The sequence below is a fragment of the Engystomops pustulosus genome, chromosome 9 (assembly GCF_040894005.1).
Source record: "Engystomops pustulosus chromosome 9, aEngPut4.maternal, whole genome shotgun sequence".
Lineage (NCBI taxonomy): Eukaryota > Metazoa > Chordata > Amphibia > Anura > Leptodactylidae > Engystomops > Engystomops pustulosus.
In genome coordinates this window covers 85,820,029-85,841,008 of record NC_092419.1, presented here as the reverse complement: position 1 = coordinate 85,841,008, position 20,980 = coordinate 85,820,029, and the positions used below count along the sequence as shown (strand labels likewise).

Genomic DNA, 20,980 nt, shown 5'->3' with positions numbered 1-20,980 from the left:
CGGGCTCCAGACCAGTCCATGCACTCCATTCAAGGTGATTCGTCCAAAGCGGTGGTGAGAGCCGGGTTTAAGGACACCTGTTGTCTGCTACTGTGTTTCATTTATACACAAAAGCCATTACAGGTCCTCCAAAGGTCCTGAAACCTCAAATTGAAAGCAGGCAGAAGGGACTCATCCTCCATTCCCAATTAGCTTGATTCTAGTCCCATACGTAGGAAATGAATTCCCGACCTGTAGGGACCATAAAATTCCTACAGCCCAAGGTCTGTGGCAGTCTTAATCCGCCCCTGGTGGGGAGAGCTTGACTTCAGTGCTGAACTTTCCGCCTCCATGACTTTATACAGCTCAATCTACATTTTCTGGATGATGCTACCACATGTTTTGGAAGATGTTCATACGTAAGACAACATATTTTTTGAGATTTTTTGGGTCAATTTCTGCTAACAGGTCCACTTTTAGTGATCACTATGGAGTTCCTTCTGATGACTCTAACAAATCCTTTCCTCCACTACATTGCAAATGATTCTTTAGCAAACAGGTTAATTGTGAAGGAACTGCAGTTTTTGTTGACGTTGATAGGCCCCTTTGACCCAATATGACCCCAATGCAGCTGCCCAATTTGCACATATGACATCCGTACATTGAAAATGATATGAGCAGATGACAGACAAGCATTCTGCCAGGGTTATATTCAATAATAACACTTCTGTGTATACTATCTCATTATAAAATCTAGCCTGAACCTTGCATCTCCCCATAAACTGCGTGTGTTTACATGGGAAAAGTGTTTTCCACATTAACTTTTTAGAAGCTGTTTCCTTTGTGAAGGGAAGTCTCAGCCGTACTGCTGCGTGTCCTCATCTCCAGTTATCACACGGAAGCCTCTCCCTGCAAGTAGTTCTGAGATCCTTCAGCCAGACAGTCCTGGCAGGGAGTCAAACTGCATGAGAAGTTATATAACTCTGTTATAAGGATAACATTACCGGCTAACACATAGCTTAACATGTACTGCACGTTGACAGGGAATTCTTGGCAGCATTTTAGGCTGCATTTCCAGGGAAATCGAAAAGATCTTATGCAATATTGGTTACCGTTATGTCATGTGTCCGCTCCTTATAACTAACTCCTCATGGTGAGGGTCTGCATTCTCCCTTGCAGCATCCAAGAACTGCCAGAATGTCTGATCTGTCCCCTTTAAAGACAACTTTTCTCTATTGCCTTCACTTCCGACTTTGTATTCCTTCAGAGGTTCCAGCTTTGTTGGATTTTTTTCTCTAGCCATTGCCATTTTGAAGCCATCAGCACCTCTAATTGTAGCAACTCATATGTTGCTACTGTCAGGTGGGTGGTAGTATGCTGTTTTCTCCGGTACAGAACCACCCTCTTGAAGTGAGAGATCCCAACTATCATATTGGGTGCTGAAGCTGACAGCACAGATTGTTTGATAAACGGCGAGGGCTAGAGAATAAATCTCAGCTATATCAGTATTGGCGTGCTACCTGTTAATTGATGCATAGAGTTGGGGTTGATAGAAGTGGTGTAACTTCTTCCTCAAAGAGAACCTGTCACCCTGTATAAACCGTCTAGGAACTACTTAGTAAAGTAATCAGCTTCCTAGTCCTACCCTAGTAATAGCAGTGTTAAATTGGTAGCTTTATCAAAAAATACCAATAAAGCTAGCAAAAACTTTATTACATAGCCCTCCGAACGCTGTACCAAGCTTACAGCGGTTCCCCTCTCTTCTGCTTCTCCCCCGGACTGCCCCTCCCACACTATATGCCGGGGACAACTGCCAGGATTCATGCGACAGTCACCGCCTCCTCAGACCGCCCCCTCATGAATACACCGGACCAAGCTTACAGCGGAGAGGCCTATATAATGCAGTGTTTGCTAGCTTTATCGGTATGTTCCGATAACGCTAACAATGTAACACTGCTTCACCTGGAGTAGGGCTAGGGACATGCTTACTTTAGTGAGCAGCTCCTAGAGGGATTATTAAGGTTGACAGGTACTCTATCTGTCTGGTTATCTATCTCCTATAATTTGTCAATATTCCTATCTATATATCTTCTATCTGCTAGTATATATGCATCTATCAATCGATCTTCTATCTCCCATATCTATCATCTATCTCACTATCTATATATAATCTACTTCATATTTCTATGTCTAGAAATCTATATCATCTTTCATATTTATCTTCTGTCCATCTCCTATGACTGTGACTGTTCATAATTTTTTATTTTTATTTTGGGGCCCCACTTTTAGTTTTACACTTTTTCTAAAACTGGCCCTGTATGGGAGACTAACCCATGGAAACGCAAATCTCCACTAGCTTTTTAGCTTTTCCCTACATGCCCATAAAAAACGTATATACTTACCTCTGTCCGGACCTCTCGTCGACTGCTCTGTGATGCCTGGAAGCCGCTGTTCTACACCTCAGCTTCAATGCACATGGACCATAGGTACATATGTCGGGGTGTACTACCCTAGGGAAATATAAACTCTTGTTTTGTTTTTTTTTTGTATTGCTGCCGCAGAGAGACCTAGAGATTTAGGACACTAAATCACAGGTCCATAAGTACCTGTAGTGGGTTTAGTGTCTCTTTAAAGTTCGTCTCTCAGCTGATTGAGTTGTTTTCTTTGCAGGACAATAAAATATATCATTGCCTTCTATAATTCACTATGTTATTGTCTTTTATTGTTATTGTGCAGTAGGCTTGCGGCGTGCAGTGAGTCATTATACATAGAAATAAGACGGTCTCAGGGATAAAAATATATTGCACACATTAAGCGTCTGAATATAGTATAAACTTGTGTATCCCCCATAAAATAGTAGCCCCATGTTGGTCGTTGGACATTAGGTTCCCTCTTGCTTTTTTACGAGGCCCCATAGGATTCTCCTGCTCTTGTTTGGAGCTGTTGTCCTCTCTGTAGAAAGGCCTGAGAAGACAGGGTAAGAGAAGGGGGAGGCCTCTGGACAAGGGTTGTTCTAGTCTAGGGCGTAACTGGGATGCCAGACATTAAGAACTGGGAGTTCTGCCAAGGGCTTTATCAAAGGAAGCAGATCGACCGGCAGCTGGAGATGGGAGCTTGCCAGCTGTCTCTCTCTTTCTCATTTCTTTATCTTTTCTTTATTTTCTTTCTTCTCTTTTACTATCTACGTGTATATTTGTTCAGCTATGAAGACTGTATTAGTGTTCCTAGGACTGCTTGCCGTTCTTTATTCCTGCAGATTCAGCCTCTTTCTCTTAGTCATTCCATCTCTATAGAAGACTTGACTCATGTGTACTTGTCAGTCTAAATGTTTCTATGGAATATGTACTGAGTACAGAAAGAGAAAATTACCCATTTTTGCACTTCAGTTCCCTTTATCTGGTGTTAAATTATACTCTTTAGGCGAACAGCGTCGTGACTTAGAGATAGCAGCGATTATACGGTCGGACAATACAGCAATAGATTTCTGCTCTGTTAGTACAGTACATTCCATATACTTATTATACAATTGTTTTAATAATGTATCATTATGTGTAAAAAGGACAAATATTAAGTAGCTTAAATGTTCTTGATATCAACTAGCACTATGCATTAGGTTTATAGATTGACAAGTGCCAAAGAAAACATTGTGCCTGCATTTTTATCCATTGGAATGGAAATTAAAGATTGCTGTGATTTCATGTGATCAGATACATATATGGGGTAGACGTTGCAAATGTAACTGGGTAAAGTACCTCAGGTGACATTACTCTGGTGACATGACGTGCTGAGAAGAGAAATGGGACATGCGGAGGTGTAGAGTGAAGGGGCTGGCTGAGCAAATTTTCCCTCCATGGGACCCTGTGTATACCAGGTATTTGTGATAATGTGGTGACAGGTTCCCTCTAAAGGTCATTGTTGATTATTTATATTTTTCCTCACATCCCACTTGCCTTTCCCAGATAATGACCTTTCTTATGTGAACAATATACACATCAGCCGCTCGCTGACATCATAGTGTGTGCCAATGCCGGCGGACACATTAGAATGTCAGTGTGTGGCGGATGTCACGATGCCTGCAACGGACGGGGACACGGAGCCGCGATGTATGGAAAAGGACCTGCTGGGGGCGTCTGAAGGTGAGTATACTTTTTTTTCTTGACTCGAGTATAAGCCAAGTTACGGTTTTTCAGCACAATAAAACGCGGCTTGTACTCAAGTATATACGGTAATTCCGAGCACCACTAACAAAAGACATCAGTGGGTGCCGATCTCAAATCTGCAGCCATGTCGCTGCAGCTTCCTCCTGCGCTAATCGTGGGAGCAGGACCGGGTCTCTGGACGTCAGACATAGGGAAAAGGCCGCTTCTGCCTTCTCCTTTCTTCACTGCATAGAGCTGAAGTAGCGCTATACAGTGAATGCAGTAAACGGCGCTGCCGCTAGCTGTGTAGATCAGAGTTGCTGGGTCTAATCAAACCCATTACAGCTCTGATCAGACATTTCCCACACAGGGGTTTGTTTCCCCCTGTAACTAGGGCTTTAATAGATGCCCCAGTTACAGGTGAACACTAGAAAGTAAAAAAAAACCAAAATACTGTGGAAATGAAAATGTCTTTTAAAACCACATGAGGGACATATAAAGTTAAAAACACATTAATTATTATTACAAACACAATATTAATAAATCTTTAAAAATAAGGATTAACATGTCCCAATAAACTAAAATAAAACCTTTACATTATAAAAAACATCGCTATAGTTGCCTGTTTGCCTGAACTTATACCTATTACAGGTAGTCCCCAGGTTACGTACAAGATAGGGTCTGTAGGTTTGTTCTTAAGTTGAATTTGTATGCAAGTCGGAACTGTATATTTTATTATTGTAACCCCAACCAAATTTTTGTTGGGTCTCTGTGACAATTGGATTTTAAAAATGTTGGGTTGTCATAAGAACCAGGATTAACCATAAATCTTAATTACAGACACATTTAATAAGGTTATAGCTATGTATTGTAGCCTGGGACTAAAGTACAGTAAATTAACAATTACCAGAGGTCCGTTTGTAACTAGGGGTCGTCTGTAAGTCGGGTGTTCTTAAGTAGGGGACCGCCTGTATATATCAAAACGACCGACACACACACTAGGGAATTAATTTAAAATGGTCATTTTGAGTTAGTTTGAAAACTAACTTTTTCTGTTACATAAACCCCAAACTGAATTTTTTTTTATTTTGAAACTATGCTTCACAAAAAAATGTCGCAAATTTTTTAAAGAAAGGAAGTTAAGGCCCTTAAACCAATAAGTATATAATGTTTTAAAAATTTAAATCCTTTTAAAGCCTGGTCAGAAAGGTGACATTTACACTGCTGTCAGATGAACACAATACAAACTGCTGCTCTGGATGCTGTCGCTTACTGTAGGAGCCTCTGATAGAATTGTTAATGTTGTGCAGGAAATCGCAGTGAAAGCGAATCTCTCTTTTCACGTTATAGATGGAAAAACCTCATTATGAAAACCTGGTAGCACGGGCAAGACACACGAGTTATCCGATAGATGCTGTCTTACACGAACAAAGGCAGCGAGCACTTATACAACGTGCAACTTCCTGTCATTATGCATGCCTCCCAACATTTCTGAAAGGGAAAGAGGGACTAAATATAGTGGTCCCTGTTCTCCGCTAACCCGACACATCTCTCAAAAGGATTCCCTGCCCGATGTCTGTAGAAGCCATTCAGTATAGCAGGTTCTGGCTTTGAAAGTATTTACTATGCGGACACAGAGCCGGGATAACCCCAGACAGTGTGGGACCTGGAGGGAATATCTATGACAATATCTGACAGCAGAAGTAAAAAAAAACAAGACTGTCCCGGCAAATCCGGGATGGTTGGGAGCTATGCATTATGTAACAAGTAACATGTCTGACTATCATATAAAGTAGGGCTACATGTTCGATGTCCTCTTATAGAATGTGTATAGAGTAATACTATAGTGAGTGTACAGGATTATAATAACATGGCACCATTTATTTATACAGAAACAGCAGCACTTTTGTGCATGGACTGTGTCTGATATTGCAGGAAAATATGCAGTTTTCCAGGATGGACTAAGAAAAACCACATGTCTTTTAACTACATTGTAAGGTAGTTCCCTTGACATCAAGCATGACCTTCAGGAAGCCTTACGATACAGATTAAAACCAAACCAGTATATCTATTCCAGAAGGAACAGATTCCCAAGTGTAGACAACACTGTTTCCACCTGGTTAGGTCTCTTCAGTACAGTGTAGGGAACTGGTTTGGCTAAGTGAGAGGCATGTAACCCCTGGGAAGTTCCAGGAGGGAATGTATATGTTATATATCATTGTTTCTACGGATTAATGGCGACTCCTATAACAAGCCAGTACTAGAATGCAGTGTATTATCCACTCATGTACTGTCTTGATACATATGAGGAGAGTAGGCGGATGTGTCTACGTATGGATGTATCAGGGAATTCCTGGACGGCGGACACAGTAACAATAATAATAGCAGGTCTCCTTCCTGCCGCCACTGCTCCGTGCAGTGTGAGGGCTATTTATAATCTGCTCTCACAGAGCGCTACACTCACTGAGAGATAGCCTGTTCCGTTCTTCACCTCTCACACCCTGGTGACCTCTACTTGTTTACTGCTCAGTGTGCACTGAGACATACAGACTTCCCTCCTGGAGAAGTTTTCTACTTTCTGCAATATTATCTCTCCTACTCTGAGCTCAGAATAATATTTGCTCTTAATTTATTGAATTTATTCACTCTCTCACATTGTTTAGTTTGAGGCTTAACAGTTAATATTTAATTGAATGGAAAAAGTTAAGGTGCACATTCAATCCTCGATGGCTGAACATGCCAACTGTTCCTGACTACTCACCTATAAACATATGCAGTAGTGGATTATAATATAGACGGTGGTAGCCCATGGCCCAAGACATCTAGGGGGTCCATGGCCACCAAAACCACCCACCAAATATTAGACTGACAAGGACCCTCACACATGAACTCAATAAACATGTACACAAGAGCCATTTCCAGACCTTCAAATGTCCTGAAACCTCAGATTGAACGCAGGTAGAAGGGACACATCCTCCATTCTCCTAAAAAAAGGCCTAATTCTAGTACCATATCTAGGAAGTGATCTACAGCCAAGTCTTTGGCCAATAATTGGCTAGATGTATTGGTCCCTAAAACAAATGCTGTGACAGGGTTCCCCGTAGTGATCTATATTACAGGTGTTTTCTTAAGTGGAAGAAGGGACCCTCGTGTGCACACATTTGCATTAGGCTTTAAAGGAAAGCAACAAGATGATATCAATGGTTTTAACCAAAGCATACTTACACATTGGCATGTGCTCCTGAAACAGGATCTGTTCTTCTTTTGGCTTTTAGAGCCTTATTTTTTGATAAGAAACAGACATTTAGAATATGCAAATGAGTCTCAGGGGCTCCAGTGTATGTCACAGAAGCCCCTTCTAGTTCTAACTGATGTCACTGATGGGGAGGGAGGAGACGGGCAGCAATGCCAATGAAAGGCGTAAATAATTAGCAAACAACAGAGTCAGAAGGGGCTTCTATGATGTACACAGGAGCCCCTGAGATATATTTGCACAATCCTTATTCTTGAAAAATAAGTCCTTAGCAGCTTTATTGAGAAAAGTTCCTGTTTCAGGGCACACAGACCAGCATTTAAGTATGTTCGGGTTAAAACCACTGAATCCATCTGGTTGATTTCCTTTAAGGCCGTAGATGACCTGCGCTGTCACTGAGCATCTTCTGGCCCTACCTGTGCAGACTGTCTAATGACTGGAACTAAACCCTGACGCTGTAATGTCATCAGACCACATAAGGGTATTGATATTATGAGCATTACATGTATTTCTCTGTCTGGAGATTAACATTCCATTGGTTTTACGCAGAAGCTGCTCCAATTACATGTTAGTGCATGACCTTATTTCCAAAACACTCCAGTTATTATATAATTGCTTGGCACACATTTCCGTGCACGCCTGTGTAACACATTGTATTCACCTGCCCTTATTTCAGCATCACAATAGCAAATACATCAAGAAGCTAGAAATGATGCCTAAGAGGAATTCACCTTAATAGAACTCTATCAGGTCAATCCAGAGAAGCTGTAGAATTTCTGACTATTCTTTCAGAAATGTTCACATTTTAAAATATCAGTTTGAAAAAGTTGTGTAAAAAAATATTTCTTGTAATTGTCCAAAACTATAACTGAAGCCGCTTTCCAGTACAATGATTTAAATGACCTAATTGATATTGATTAATATTATGGATATGGATAACATTCTGATATAGACACAGAGAATACTTCCGAACACCAACTCTGTTCTATGTGTAGTGGTCAACCTGTGTTACTGCAGCTCCCGTTCAAGTGACTGGGAGCTTAACTGCAGTAACACAGCTAGGCCACTACACAGGGAATAGAGCTGTTCTTCCTGCTCCAGCTGTGCAGGTACTGAACTTGGTTCTGGTGCTGTATCTCTGTAGTGACCTCAGATCAGGTGCTGCATTCATATCAAATTTTATGTACGGAGCCTTCATCTAATATATATAGACATAATGGGGCACATTTACTTACCCAGTCCTGTCGCCATCCCGCTGTGATTTGTCCGACGAGGATTTGGGTCCGGCGCAATTCACTAAGCTCGTGCACCCGTGTTCCTGCATCCTTTGCTTCTGCGCTGAGGTCCACCAGAGTTCACTTCTTCTTCCCGGTGCATGTGAGTGCTTGATCTTGCAACACAAATCCTTTTTTAAATTCCGCGGTTTGTCCGAATCCGTCGGGTTGTCCGACAGACCCCCCCCCCCTGATTTCTGTCGCATGCGGCAAAATCCCGGGGGAAACGGTGCAAAATGGAAATCGTCGGGAAACCCGATGAAAATGCGGCCGACGGACCCTTAGTAAATGAGCCCCATTGAGTTCGGCTCTATATTTCTGTGCCTGGTTCTGGTGCTGTATTTATGTGCTGGATTTGGTTGTGGTGATATATTTATGTAGTGGGTTATTTAGGGGGAAGCACTTTATTATTATTTGGCACTGTATATAGTATAATTCATCTAGAAGTACTGTACAGACAGTGCCCGGTTACATACAAGATAGGTTCCATAGGTTTTTACTTAAGTTGAGTTTGTATATAAGTCGAAACTGTATATTTTATAATTGTAGCTCCAGAAAAAAATAAATTTTGCCCCAGTGACAATTGGAGTTTCAAAATTTTTTGCTGTAATTGGACCAAGGATTATCAATAAAGCGCCACTACAGAGACCTTACAGCAGATTATTGCAGCCTGCGACTATAGTAACATCCAGAGAGCTTCACCAGAGGTCAGAGTGGGCAGAGGGGTCCGTCTTTAACTAGGGGTCGTTTGTAAGTCGGGTGTCCTTAAGTAGGGGACTGCCTGTATATGAGGAAGAAAAGACCAGAGTAAACATAAGAAATGCATGCAAACATAGGAAGAACTTTCTGCAGATGTTGTCCTTGGTTGGATATGATCTTCTCAGTTCCTGCTGCCCTATATCATGATGCCTTTAGAGAGGGTTATCCGGTGTGATAACTTTATAGCTCTATTTAGGTTGTATTTGCAGTGGATTATTACACATATTTTTTTCTAATAGTTGTGCATGTGCCTTCCATACACTGTTAATCCATGTATGTCAGCACAGACAATCACAGATGAATGAGCATCGTTTTTAGCTCAGTACTTTGCCCCTCAGTAATTGTGGGTATTTAATGCCAGCAGATCAAAGAGACTTTCAGGTCGACTGCATTACCAGCGTGTTCCACCAGGGGCCAGACAAAAACACAGCAGTCACTTGCATTGGCTAGAACACATACATGATAATAATAAAAATAATAATAATCATCTTTATTTATATAGTGCCATCATATTCCGTAGCACTTTACCTATCATACGGCACATATACAAATATAATATTACATCATAGAGTACAAACATTCATATATAAACACAGTATACAGTCCCCGGGTTACTATAGGTTCTATAGGTTTGTTCTTACAAGCTTTGTCCACTTTAAGCAAATAATTGATATTGTTTGTGAAAAGTTATACAATTTTCCAATACACTTTCTCTATCAATTCCTTGCTGTTTTCCAGATCTCTGCTTGCTGTGCTGCTATAGAAAACTTCTATGTTTACTTCCAGTGGATAGAAACCTGTCTATAATCATGTTATGGTCATACAGGTGCACAAGCTGTTATTATCACTCGGCTCTCATTACTCTCTGTGATATAAGAGCTTGTCCGCCTGCGTATCCATCACAAGACCATGGAAAGATCTCTAACGATAAATAATGAAGCTTACTATAGGAGGACAGCAAGCAGAGATCTAGAAAACTGTGAGGATTTGATACAGAAAACACATTGGAAAATTGTATAACTTTTTATTACACAAACCATATCAATTATTTGCCGAAAGTGGACAACCCTTTTAAGTTGAATTTTATGTAAGTTGGAACAGATATATTTTGTAAGTGTAATGCCAGCCAAATAATTTTTGGTCCTTAATAATAATAATAATAATAGTAATTCCTTTATTTATATAGCGCACACAGATTACGCAGCCAAAACGGTCCCTGTCCTTGTGACAATTGGATCTTTAAAAAATTTGGGCTGACAGGGGAACAAGAATTAACAAAAAAGCTTCATTGCAGACACATCATAGATGACCTTGGACTGAATGTTAATAAATTACCAGAATCCAGAGGTCACAGTGGGCAGAGAGGTCTTTCTGTAACTAGGGGTCATCTGTAAGGCCTCTTCCACACTAGCGTTGCGTTTCACGTCAGGGTGCAATGCGTGAAAAACTGACGTTTTTGGCTGCGTTTTTGTTCCATTTTTCCTTGGAGTAATTAGCGTTTTTGCGTTTTTCACGCGCGTGTTGTTAGCGTTTTTTTTGCGTTTTCGGCGCATTTTTCACGCGCGAGTCAATGGGAGAATCGAGCATTTTTCAAAGGGACCATGGTTTGGGATTAAAATGGGTTATTTAATTAAAAAATAATGTCTTCTGATAAGTTGCAAACATCTGCGATCTATTCTTCACTGTTCCGCGTGTATATTATCTCCCGACAAGTTAGCAGATGTGAAGAACAGTGAAGAATAGAATAAAAACAGTGAACACAGTGAACACAGTGAACACAGGATCATTTAAGAGAAAAACACAGTGCAGAACACAGTGCAGAATAGATTACAGATGTTCGGCACATCTGCTTACTTGTCGGGAGATACGCGCGGAACGGTGCGCCCAAAATAGCATGTGAAGAACAATATATATGTGTGTGAAGAACAAATTGCAGATGTTTAAATACATCTGCAATGTGTTCTTCACACATATATATTGTTCTTCACATGCTATTTTGGGCGCACCGTTCCGCGCGTATCTCCCGACAAGTAAGCAGATGTGCAGAACATCTGTAATCTATTCTGCACTGTGTTCTGCACTGTGTTTTTCTCTTAAATGATCCTGTGTTCACTGTGTTCACTGTGTTCACTGTTTTTATTCTATTCTTCACTGGTCTTCATTGTGTTTTTTTAATTAAATGATCGTTCGCGAGCAGGGGAAATACTGTTATTCTGGTCACCTAGCAACCCTTACGTTTAAAACGCATTGCACTCGCATTGCACTTGCAATGTTCGCGAGTGCAATGCGTTTTTGATACGTCCCCATAGACTTGAATGGGGCGTGAAAAACGCACGTGAAACGCAAAAATAGAGCATGCTGCGATTTTGACGCGCGTGCAAACGAACGCAAGCACGCGCGTGAAAAACAACGCTAATGAAGAAAGAGGCATTGAATACAATGGGATAGAGTGCAATGCAAGTTCTGCGTGAAAAACGCCAGTGTAGAAGGGGCTTAAGTCGGTTGTTCTTAAGTCGGGAACTGTCTGTATTCCTATAGACTTCAGCTGTCACCCACAGACTACTATTCCACTACAAAGCACACGTGTAAATACAGCTGTGTTTATAGAGTGACAGTTCTATACACATTGATACTGACACAAATATTATCAACAATATTGTTACACACAACAATACATTAGCATTGCCTAAGGGTGTATTCGGGGCAGTTGGTTGCAATTAAAACTGCATAAAACTCCCCTTACAACACTGTCTGAACGCACCCTAGAAGTGAGAGTGCCAGGAGATGGCATAGTCATATCCAGGAGCAGAGGTGCCAATAGGTTGCTAGAAATGAGGGCGCTAGGTACCCCCAGTGATACAAAAATAATAACACACCCAGTGTATGTACAGTCATCTAAAGGGCCCTGGATATTTGATCCTTTTCTAAGGCTAAATTCACACTAATTCTTTATTTATATAGTGCACACAGATTACACAGTGCTGCGCAAAGCATGTCAAATCGGTCCCTGTCCCCAAGGGGCTCACAATCTAATCAGCCTATGTTTTGGGTTGTGGGAGGAAACCGGAGTGCCTGGAGGCGACCCACGCAAACATGGAGAGAACATACAAACTCTTTGCAGATGTCGAGCTGGGTGTGATTCCAACCCAGGACCCCAGCGCTGCAAGGCAGAAGTGCTACTCACTCAGCCACCATGCCGCCCTTACTGCTGCTCCTTCCCTCTGTTAAAAAGGCGAAGAATGCAGATTTAACGGAGGTTAAACATATCAGTTCAAAATGTAAATTTTACGTCATCTGTTATGGTCAGTTTTGTCATGGATCCGTTATCCATTTATTTTTTCAAACGGAGGAAAAGTACCGCAGCCTCGGTCATTTTTTCCATCCAAAAAATGCATGGATAACGGATCTCTGCCTAAACGGAAAATAACGGATGACGTCAAATTTACATTGATGTCAATGGGATTTTTAAGAGATCTGTTAAACCTCCATTCCTTACTCTTTAACAGATTTAAGGAACATAGGGAAGGAACGGTAGTGTGAAAGAGCCTAAGATGTATTATATGTATTCAGAATAGAACCCAGTAATAGCCATACAACTCGCACAACTTTGGCTATTGATTCTAGTGATTGACCCTCCATGGTAAATATATCCCGTCGGTACTACTTATTATAATGCAAATATTACAGTAAGATCTGGACGGACTGTTCTGTTCTCTCTGTATGTTTCTTCTGCTGAGTAAATAGGTGAGGAAGTTTTATGGAAAATTTTTACATGCTAGTAATATCCATTGACAAAACTGCCTACAATGCAGAAATATATCTTGCTTAATCCTCAGATGATTGGCATGTAGGCCATGCTCAAATATTAGGTCATATTAGGGGGGGACCACACCTCTGTTACAGAACTGGCATGAAAACGGCTGGTATCTGGTTTGTTTGGAAAGCTACTTTTAGTATTGTTTTGGCTTTACCATATCTGAGGAGAACACAATGTTCTTTTTTAGTTGCAGTGTAAACAAGACATTGGAGCTGATACTGTAGCTGTAGTGGCAGGGAGTCACCAGCAGAGGGCGCCATTGATCTGGATACAAGGGAACTAATCGCCAGGAACTCCAGTCTCATGGATTGTGGGGGGAGGGGGACTCAGACCTGTAATAAGCCAAGTTATGAAAGAGGTTTGCATGAGGACATATATATATATATATATATATATATATATATATATATATATATATATATATATATAATATATACGCTTTATAACAATTCCTTTATTTATATAGCGCACACGAGGTTACACCAATTGTTATACACTTCCATAAATGCAATCGACTAAAATATTGTCTTACATAAAAACATGCAATGTCAGCATTTTGTACATGTATCTATACTGTATATTATAAGCCGCTTTCTTACTGAATATAATAAATCTCTTGTATCAACGCAAAGGTGATGGCAGACATGCAGCCAGTATCCCAAAAAGTACAGACGCCTGTCATTATATTCTGCATGGTTTGGTGAATTCTAAAAAGGAATAACTTGTCTCACAATTCACATTATTTATACATGAGCCTCTTCCACTAAGAGCTATAAAAGTGATGGTGTACAGTGCTACAGAATAGGAATCTGCTATATAGATGTGTAATAGGATAAAGATTTAACATATCTCCTAATATATATATTATATATATCCTGGTAACCTGGAGCACAAATTACAAGGTTTGCTTTAATTGTTGTGATGCCAGGAACTTTCTTGTTATATATTTTTACTGATGTGCACAGAGACATGTTTTGCTAGAACACATTCAATTGAATTAGATTGGAGGTTTAGATGTCATATTGCTGGAATATAATTATAATAATCCTAAATCATGATATTCCGCAGCTCATTACAGATCATGGGGGATATATACAATAATTTAAGGTAAAATAAAATAAGACATTAGGAAATAATAAATGGTCTGATGAAACCATAGGAATGAGGGTCCTGCTCACAAGAGCTTACAGTCTTTGAGGGGATGCAATCTCTTTATAATTGATGAGGTCTGACCTCTGGGTTTATCACTGAGGATATGGCATAACCTTCTTTCCCAGTACACTGGCCGTCCTGCCACCGAATGTGTACTATAGCTGCATTATATATCCTGACTGGTGCTACACAGGGGAGACATCGAAGGGGACTCAATGCTAAATCAACGCTGTGTACTCTTTATCCTCCAGATTGGTTGGGGTCCAAGAGGTCAGACCCCAACTGATCGTCCTAGTATTAAGTTATAACACAAGAAAACATTACAGTAGTAAACAACACACTACAATCCAGTGTATAGGTATATGTTTTATAATGGGAGCAAGCACTGTACAGGCTTACATACATGTGGCAATACACTGGCAAATTTATGTCCAAACATAAATGTGAACAAATCCAAAGTATCCTTCTACTGATAATACAATAGCCATTATTATTGGTAAATATCATGGTAAATATCATTAAAATTAGCTACAGACATTCACTGCGCAAATCACGTAAACTTTTTTTTACATTCATAGCCCATTGCTATGAATATAGGGATCTTCCCATGACATTTTGTAGAATATCTTACTGTGTATAGTAGCACACTGAGGGGCATTTATGAATGGCTTTTCGCCAGTTTTTTGTCATTTTTTATTTTGCTCACTGTTGCACCACATTTATAAAGTGTTTTTTCTTTGTCTCTTAATTTTGGCGCAAATCATGAATACCGACACTTTTACTGCTGTTCTAGTTTCTCCGTCAGTTATTTTGTCTCAATTTGTGTCACACACTTAGACCCACAAAAGTCTACCTAGTGCTATTTCCGATTCATGAATGTGGAGTCGCTTAAGACCCTTTTTCAATTGTGCGTCAATTTATTAATCCCTAACATTCCTGTCTAACTTACCGCACATTTTGTGCGCCCCCAAAAAACGGACCTTGCAACACTATTAATAAATGCCCCCCATTGTGTCTTAAAATATTTTTACATTTTTTTATTATTATAAAATTGCAATGCATAATATTGGTGGATCACAATGTCGGATTCTTATGTAAATGCCCTCCGGTGTCCCCTCCAGTGGTATTCTAGTAACCAGAGGGGGTTCCCTGTTATTGATGTGAGAGCTCATCGTGTGCCAGTTCAGAGGACATTTTTACATAACAATCCATATCTGTTTGATTTTCATGTACCGATCCACAAAAACATAAATCCATGTGGAGAGGAAAAATACTGCAACTTATTGTGCAAATGTGTGTCAATATATTGCAGTGAACTGAGGCTGTTTATTAGCTCTGTGGTTTGGAGGAGGGGGGTGTATTACGAAGTCAGCCTACTTTGCATGGAGGGGGTGACACCATATGATGTCACCACCCATTGCTATATAAGGATGAGCGGCACAGAAATAGCATTCAGTCTGTGCTTGTTGCATCAGCAGTGGAGGCCTGATCTGAGAGCAGAGCGCTCCATGCACACTGTGCAGAATAGAAACCACTTCTCAGTGCAGAACCTTCTCCTCTGGAAACCTAACGTTACATATTATCCTGCAAAAATGAGTACAGGAGTGTGCAAATACCCCATGGAGGTGGCCGTGTATGAGCTCCACAATTTCTCCATCTCATTCTTCTCCTCCCTTCTGGGGGCAGATGTCGTGTCTGTAAAACTGGATAACAGGTAAATACAGAATTATTTCTGCAGATTTTAGAGACTTGTTATTCATGCGGCAGGTGTACCCTTATCTCTGCGTCCGCTTTATAGTCACGTGGAGAAAATAACATTTTATAGAATCTGATATATAGTCTATTTCTATTTGCTGCAGATATATTTTTGAAAGCGGCGTTTTCCACAAACTAAAAAAATTATCAATTTTGTACCATTTAAAAAAAAAATAGAATAGAATTTTAGTAAAATAATAATAAAGTCTATGTTAATAAATTGCACATAAATGCAGAAATGCAACATATAATATGTGTCATATATATAAATATTTGCAAACCTTATGTAAATATTTCCAAGCCCTAATAATTAGATGTGATAATACAGAAATGCAACGTATAATATGTGATATATATATATAAATATTTGCAAAGCTTATGGAAATATTTCCACGTCCTGGTTATTAGACGTGATAATACAGAAATGCAACATATCATATGTGATATATATTTGCAAAGCTTATGAGAATATTTCCATGTCCTGGTTATTAGACGTGATAATTCTGCATTCCTCTGCTATTCCATCCTGATATTCTAGAAGACAGCAGACATGCCTGAGCTTTGTTGCAGTGATGGTTGGTTAGAGCAGGATTATCCTGGTTTGGACTGGAATAGCTCTGTTTCCGCCTTGTTGTTTGTCAGAGTATTGCAGGAGACTATTGCTTTGTCTGTGCTGTCAGTTTAACCCCTCCGGGGATGTACGCACGCTGCACAGCCTCCTGCCTCCAGTCTGATTTACTATCATTTTTACATAAGAGGTGAACTATGTGACACTGATAATATACTGTACTGTATACTGTATTGCCCTGGATATTCATGTACATTTATTTGTCTTCTTGCAGCGCTTCGGGTGCAAGTGTGGTTGCAATAGATAACAAGATTGAGCAGGCAATGGTGAGTATCACATCTTATATTATACCTTCACAAAATGCTTTTTTTGTATTGATTTGTAACAATTTTCTAGCATACAGTAGTAAAACCTCTTGTAAATGTCCCTGTATAGATTTCCTATAATAGTTATGAGTCCATTGTGCTTGTCACACCTTTACTGGCCACATATAATAAGCGGTTGCGCATGAATTGCATCAGCTAAGCGTGTGGGTGGTAAGCTTTGGGGTTGGAGAATGGGATCCCCCTGTTGTTCCCTAGGAAGATGTATTGCTGCTTGTTGCTGAGCAGATTTCTCGGCTGAGGTTTGTGGGATCTCATTGGATAGAGTAGGACTGCAGTGTAAGCTGCAGACTGTACCAGGCTGGGTATGTGGGAATCCCATCCTCAGGAAGGAAGCTGTAGACGTTCCAACAATAGCGCCTTCTCTTTCCTCCCTCCGGCATGACTGACCTACTGTATGAGGTGCCAGAATAACAACCTGCTTACACTTTCACCTAATACACTAAAACCCATGGGCATTAGTATTTAAATCTCCTAGATGTAATATTTTCAGCAAGGCAGGGCAATATGTGTTACGTGTAAGCGTAGACCTAGTGTCATTGTGTGGCTTAGACTTGTTCTCCAACAACGATTACGGGTCTATATAATGAAGGAACGGTTGTGTATGCAATGCTTGGTTCTGTCTGTAAATATGGAATATGATAACACAATCGATTCAGAACACTCCACTGATGTCAGATTTTTCTTTATCTCACAGGATTTGGTAAAGAACCATCTCATGTATGCTGTGCGGGAAGAGGTGGAGGTCCTAAAGGAGCAGATCAAGGAGCTGGTGGAGAAAAATTCTCAGCTGGAGAGAGAGAATTGTCTACTAAAGAACCTTGCCAGCCCAGAGCAGATGAAAAAGTTTCAATCCCGACTTCCAGCAGATGAGACGAGGGAGATTTCAAGCTTAGATTTTCTACATGCAACCCAGCCACGCTCAGCCGGATCTGCAGTTTAAGTGGCTCTGTCTTTGGAGTGGACAGAGCCACAGAACTTTACCTAATCGTCTCCTCGATAATGAGAAAAAAATGTAATTTTTTTCCCCCCTCTTTAAAGTGTCACCTTGGCCTGGAGGGTCGTTGACTAGCCTCTACTGGAACCATGAGATGTACCAGGGCTAGAACAGGCTTCCTCACAAGTCTTTTCTTCAAGAGAAGAGTGAGAGAAGCCATTCGTGGACTCTTAAGAAGAGGACCAGTAAGACAGAGCTTGTCCACTATGGAACCTGCCTTTCTTGGTGTCAGGCTTTTAACGCGAAGTCAAGATAATTGCAGAAGCCGCCGAAGAAGTCCACAGACAGCTTCTGGAAGAGTTCTCTAACCATGGAGTACAAAGTCGGTCAGAGGGACCATCTCTGTTTAGTTTGACCATAAACTGTTCTGAATTGGAAAACAGAGATAGGTGTCCTCCAGATTGTAGAGACTGGTGTAGGATATGTTGCTCCATATGGTTGAAGAACAAAGCCGAGCTTGAGATGCACCTAAACACTTTGAAATGGATATCTGTAGTTAGATGGCACATATTAGCCCTTGTTAGAGCTAGTGGAGGTGTCCTAAGACCCCCACATGACAGGGCCGTGAGCATGGGTTTACACAGATAGTGTTCAATGTTGGATAAGCGGTTGCCATGAAGTCTTGAAGGCTTGGAATATGCTACATGTAACATGGACACTGTTAGTCTTTTTCTTTCTTTTTTTTATACATGTCTAGAATAGTACTTTCTTCTTCATTTCCATTTGTCTTCATGCAAAAGCACATTGGCTGACAAAGAGCCTCCTGTAAAGTTCACACGACACTTTAAAATCTGGGAAAAGACGACAGACTCTTTTTTTTTATACTACAATATTAATGACTTGTGGACTAAAACTTCAAACAATAACCTTATAAGGTTTGATGGAACTTTTCGCTGTATAATGTTATTGAAATGTACATAACTCTGCAATCCTGCAATAAAACCTTTTGATACATAACTATGGGAATGCTTTATTCTTCAAGATATTAATCTTGATTTATTGCACCTTTATAGTGGAGATAATGGTATCTAGCAGGAAAGGGGGGCTAGTTCGTGAATAAGGATCATTTATCAAGGTAACTACATTTTTACTAAACATGGTCGTCATTCTAAACCTCTAAGGTGTTAAAGAGGACCTGTCGGGGAGATTTTGGACACTAAACCATCCACAGGTCCTTATGGACCGGTAGTTAAGTGTCCCAAATTGCCCTATAGCAATTGGGCGCTCTAAAAAAATAACCATTATACTTACCTAGAGTTGGGTGCAATGAAGTGCATCGGACCAATCTCCTGCGCTCCTCGCACCTGCACTGTACTTCAATGAAGCCGAAGTAGTACACCTCACATCTGTAACCATGCTTGCTAAAGGTTTAGTGTCCCAAATCGCCCTGACAGGTCCTCTTTAAATTTTTCAATCATCCTGCCTCAAAAGCTAAAACATGGCTTTACTTCCCTTAATCATAATATTTGGTTATCAGGTTAACAGGGTGGTTCAAGAATTTTTATTAAAGGCCTATTCTTGGGTCAGTCCAGAATAACTCCATGCCGTGTGTAGTGGCCAGGAAGCGGCAGGCACGGCCACCATTGAAGTGAATGGGAGCCCCAATTGCAGTGATGGATTCATACAACTATGAAGAGATTAGAACCAACTCTTTCCTGTTGTTCGGCGAAAGGGCTGTCACAGTACACAGCCTAAAATTAATTGGAAAGCAATGCATCTGAATCGGGATTTATTACCATATGTTCAGGTTTCTTGTACTTATTTTTGAGTCTCAACTGAGGCAAAAAAGTCTCGAAAAGTAGTACAAGAAACAAGGCAATGTGGTGATAAATCCCCCCCTACAATATTTATGATAATCCATGGGGAGAACATTCATAGAATAGAACATTTCTGTAGTCATATATTCATTCAACTTGTATTGGGATCAGATAATGGGGAAACCTCTAATATTTATGGAGAAGTCTAATAGGATAAGATCACTCTATACAAACTGTACTTATATCTCTAGATACATCTACTTGAGCACATATTCACAGTCATTGAGGTTTTTCTTCAGATACTTTTCTTTTTTTAACATTACATTACTTTGACTGATAAACAGATAAAATCACCAAATAGTAAAAGCAAAAAAACCCTGTAAGACATGTCTGCAGCAAATAGATTTCGGTGTTATACCTCCCTCATCCTAGCCATGATAACTACTGCAGTTATTTTCTGTGGTTTGCCCTGACCACACTGACGTCAGGTCAGAAGATGGGTGGTGCAAGAGAGGAAAATAGTGAAACTTCTCCACCCGCCAGAAGAAAGATTGTATCCTACAGTCTGTTTGTTTCGTTATTACCAAGGCAACCACAGGTCACACCCACAGCGGAGGAACCAACAAGCTCTATATTGATGTATCTGACCCTTGAGCAGGACGCGGGGACAATCTGTAGACATTACTGTCACGCTAATGATACACAGGCTGAAGAATGTGTGGAAAATTCTCACAATGTACACAATGAAATAAAAGGTTCTCCGTGTTCCTCATGACCATCAAGATGATTTTTTTACAAAGAATGCATTTAGTTTCATTGATTCCTGTCACCAAAGGAGCTTACGATCAACAGAACAAATCTGCCCACCACCAGCACACCCACACTGGGCACAGCTACGCTGACCTCATAGGTCAAATGACATAGAACTACAAAGGACAAAGGTCTCCATCGCACAAACTTTTAGGTTTTTACACAAATTTATTCTCTGTTATGTTAGATAAATATAGCTATATCGTAGCTTGTTGCAATAAAATATCACCTCAACATAGAAGCCAAAAAAAACTCCTAACCTAAAGTATAATAATGGGACTTTTTGAAATCAATTTTGCTGGGGACTGCATTGACTTGCGCCAAATTTATGTACAGA

General features: G+C 40.3%; 2 protein-coding genes across 4 annotated transcripts in view; one reads left to right on the top strand and one right to left on the bottom strand.

Moving 5' to 3' along the window:
* The window catches only part of LOC140077882 (TSC22 domain family protein 3-like), a 42,333-nt gene extending 23,300 nt beyond the window's left edge, over window positions 1-19,033 (top strand). Inside the window, exons 1-3 of one of the 2 annotated variants that reach the window (XM_072125468.1) lie at window positions 15,817-16,087; window positions 16,971-17,022; window positions 17,777-19,033. In XM_072125468.1, the coding sequence (XP_071981569.1) occupies window positions 15,882-16,087; window positions 16,971-17,022; window positions 17,777-18,022 (504 nt within the window). In that variant the 5' untranslated portion in view covers window positions 15,817-15,881 and the 3' untranslated portion in view covers window positions 18,023-19,033. Of the gene's footprint in view, window positions 1-15,816; window positions 16,088-16,970; window positions 17,023-17,776 lie in introns of those variants that run through there. The other variant, XM_072125469.1, reaches the window with a different exon arrangement.
* Window positions 1-20,980, bottom strand: part of RPS4X (ribosomal protein S4 X-linked) — a 501,937-nt gene that overhangs the window by 129,035 nt on the left and 351,922 nt on the right. The gene's annotated exons all lie outside the window — the stretch shown is intronic.